The 3,720-nt window shown below is 32.4% G+C and overlaps 1 protein-coding gene across 2 annotated transcripts; it reads left to right on the top strand.

Annotated features, from left to right (window-relative positions):
* LOC109355806 (cytochrome P450 82A3-like) lies at positions 129–3,584 on the top strand. 2 transcript variants are annotated; one of them, XM_019599028.1, is made up of 3 exons: positions 129–680; positions 1,092–1,352; positions 3,050–3,584. In XM_019599028.1, exons 1-3 carry the CDS (start codon positions 143–145, stop codon positions 3,559–3,561), a joined length of 1,311 nt encoding a protein of 436 aa, XP_019454573.1. In that variant the 5' UTR covers positions 129–142; the 3' UTR covers positions 3,562–3,584. The 2 variants fall into 2 exon arrangements, with proteins under 2 accessions (XP_019454573.1, XP_019454572.1); XM_019599027.1 differs by having other exon boundaries at positions 1,092–1,504; positions 2,938–3,584.

Genomic DNA, 3,720 nt, shown 5'->3' with positions numbered 1-3,720 from the left:
CTTACAACTATTCTTTTAATTTATGTTTCTGTTGGGAGTCGGTTGATATACTTTATATTATTATGTCAAATTGTGGTTAACAAATTTATCATCTTCAACTTTTAAAACCAACTNAAAAAAAGTAAACAATCAAGGAGGTTCAATGACGAAGCCTTTAGTTTTCAATTCCTTAAACGCCATTTTAATTGGACTCTTCTCTTTATTCTTATTTTTGTTATTTCTTCAACGGAGGTCCAAAGTCATTAGAGGCAGAGAGCCACCCTTAGTCGCGGGTGGATGGCCCATAATTGGTCATCTCCTACTACTTAGCGGTTCCCAGGTGCCTCATTTAACTTTGGGTGCCATGGCTGACAAATATGGACCAATTTTCACAATCATGCTTGGGTTACATCGCGCTGTGGTGCTTAATAATTGGAAGGTGGCAAAGGAATGCTTCACCATCAATGACTTGGCCGTATCTACAAGGCCAAGGCTTGTGGCTGTCCAACAAATGAGCTACAACCAAGCCATGTTTGCCTTTGCACCCTATAGTCCTTATTGGCGTGAAATGCGCAAGATTGCTACTTTGGAGTTGCTCTCCAATCGTCGTATCGAGCTATTAAGCCATGTTCGTGTCTCCGAAGTAGAAACCAGTATCAAGGAGCTTTACAAACTTTGGAACGACAAAAGGAATCACTCAGGTTGTTGAAATTTAGTTAACTAATCTTTTATTTTGTGCTTAACAATTGCTACATATGCATATGTTTAAGAGTAGCTATTTTGCCAAGAAAAAAAACTATGGGAATTTAGACTTGTAGATTGAAGTTTAATATTGACGTCTTTTTTTTATTTTTAAAATTAGAAATATTTTTAGTACCTCAAAATCCTTTACCATGGTAAAAAATTTAAAAATTAAAAATGATCCTTAAAAATATCAAATTAAGGATAAATTGATCATTTTTATATTCCAAAGACGAATTACTCTAACTTACCTTCACGATCTTTGAGTACTATTTTAAACTTAGTTTGGGAGGATTAAAATGGTATAGACAAATATTTATAAAAAGAAATATTTTTTTACATATATAAAGCTTCTTTACTTTCCAAGACAGATCAAGTACAAGTAGAGATGATGCAATGGTTTGGCGAGTTGACGCTAAATGTGATTCTTAGAATAATTGCTGGCAAGCGAAACTATGATAATGCTTGTGAGGCTGATCAGGAGGAGGCACAACGATGGCTAAAAGCGATGAGAGAATTCTTCCATCTAATGGGGTTATTTGTAGTTGGGGATTCAATTCCTTGGCTTCGATGGTTGGACTTGGGTGGCCATGAGAAAGCCATGAGAGCAAATGCAAAGGAATTGGACACCATTTTAGGTGAGTGGTTAGATGAACACCGAAAGAAGAGAGCTTCAGGTGAGACAACTGTGGATCAAGACTTTATTAACATAATGCTTTCAGTTCTCGATGGCATAAAGATCATAGAATATAATACAGATACGATCATCAAATCCACATTATTGGTAATTAGTATGAACTCCATCTTAATTTACCTTTTGTATACTATTTCTCTCTCGAGAATCTAGTTAAAATGAAAAGATAAATTTTATTAATTTTTAAATTGATTTTATTAAAAAGTAATTTAAAATTATGACTATTAATTTTTTTTTGTACAACATGTCATCAATTTGATCTAACACGGACTCTTCCAAAGAAATATTTTTATCCTCATCTTTTGGGTTAAAAAAATGGATGCGTAACCGTAGTCACATCCTACTTCAACTTGATAAGAAAAGTTTTCTTGTTTCAACCTATGGTCCAGTTAGGTTCATGTCCTAAAAGCAAGGAAAACATAGCATTGGTAGGGGTTTATCGTATAAGACAACTTAATTATTTGTCTTTTTTTGCTCGGACTTGCTTATTTTGTGTGTTGTAACTATTAATAATAACCTGAATAATTAAATATTATATAGCTAGAAGATTAAATATAGTAATAATTGTAGGTTGTAGTTTATATTGAAACAAAAAAGTAGAACCAAATATTACCAGTTAAACTTTCCATTTAAGTATTCTAGTTATTAAATTAAGTTTTTTTGTTATACTTGTTGGATAAATTTTATTTTATATAATTCAAGTCCGTTGAGTCAAATAATTTCTGAACTCAAAAACCAATTTAATTTGAATTGAAACTAAAAAAATTATTTATATTAACGGTGGAGTTTCATATTCCAATAAAATACAATTCGATCTTTCAACTTTATTTGTTTGGTAGCCATACGAACACCGATTGTAGTTAAGGATGATGATAAGATATTTCAAAATAAAATCCTACTCATCTTTTACGCTTGAACAAAACATAAAATTAGACTATACATCTAACTTATGGTTGTTTTCCTCTCGTCTTGTCTTACAAATTTTATAACTTGACCGAGTTCCAATTTAAGTGTTTTGTTATGAATTTTTAGATTTTCATAGACATTTTAAACTGCACTCCATTACCATAGTTGTAAAAGTAATATTATGGTTTCAAGAGTCTCAGTAATAATATTATAACCCTAATTATTATCTTATTTTTTCACAATTGTGATAACTGCAACTACATTTTAAACACTGATTTTTATTGATGAAAAAAATAATTAAACCAAAAAATTTATTTAAATTTTTTAAACACTATCACTCTACTTTATATTTAACTTTTTTCTGATTATAAAGTAACGTGAACATACCTCCTGAAATATAGTTTAATGATATTCACCTTTTCTTCTATTTTCACACACTATACAGATCTCCCTTAAATGGGTAATTGGTAATTGATGTTGGGTACCACTTATATTTATGCAGTTTCAAACAGTGAAAAAGATGTATAGTATATGTAATTTCACAACAGGGAGGAAAATCATTATAATTTACTCTTAATTAAAATAAACATCATTTTTCCTAAATATATGCATTGCAGATTTTAGTCGCAGCGGCAATTGATACTACAACGGCAACTCTTACGTGGGCAATATGTTTTTTGCTAAACAACCCATGCGTTTTAAAAGAAGCACAAAATGAGTTGGAAATCCAAGTTGGGAAAGAAAGAATCGTAAAGGAATCAGACATAAGCAACTTGGTCTATATACAAGCCATAGTGAAAGAAACATTAAGGCTACACCCAGCAGCACCTCTTTCAGGACCTCGTGAGTTCACAGAAGATTGCATCATCGATGGCTACCAAATCCAAAAGGGTACAAGACTAATCACAAACTTGTGGAAGATTCATACAGATCCTAGCATTTGGTCAGACCCATTGGAATTTAAGCCAGAGAGGTTTCTTACAACACACAAAGATGTTGATGTTAGAGGTCATGATTTTGAGTTAATACCATTTGGAAGTGGAAGAAGAATATGTCCTGGGATATCTTTTGCCCTTCATACTATTCATCTTGCTTTGGCCAGATTCTTGCAATCCTTTGAAATTTCAAAGACTTCTGATGAACCCATTGATATGACTGAAATCTTTGGCCTGACAAACATGAAAGCTACTCCACTCGAGGTTCTCATCAAACCGCGTTTGACATCCAATCTTTATGGTTGAGCGTGATCAAATTGTAGAAATAATGTATGNNNNTATTTGTAAGCTCTGTTATTCGTTCCATTATCGGTTAACTGTTGTGCAATTAGTCTTTTCTGTAATAGCTTACTGTTTCTGTTTAATCGATTAAGACTGTTCTGTTAATCGATTATCCTTGTTCTG

The sequence above is a fragment of the Lupinus angustifolius genome, chromosome LG09 (assembly GCF_001865875.1).
Source record: "Lupinus angustifolius cultivar Tanjil chromosome LG09, LupAngTanjil_v1.0, whole genome shotgun sequence".
Taxonomy (NCBI): domain Eukaryota; kingdom Viridiplantae; phylum Streptophyta; class Magnoliopsida; order Fabales; family Fabaceae; genus Lupinus; species Lupinus angustifolius.
This window is presented reverse-complemented; position numbering and strand designations above follow the sequence as displayed.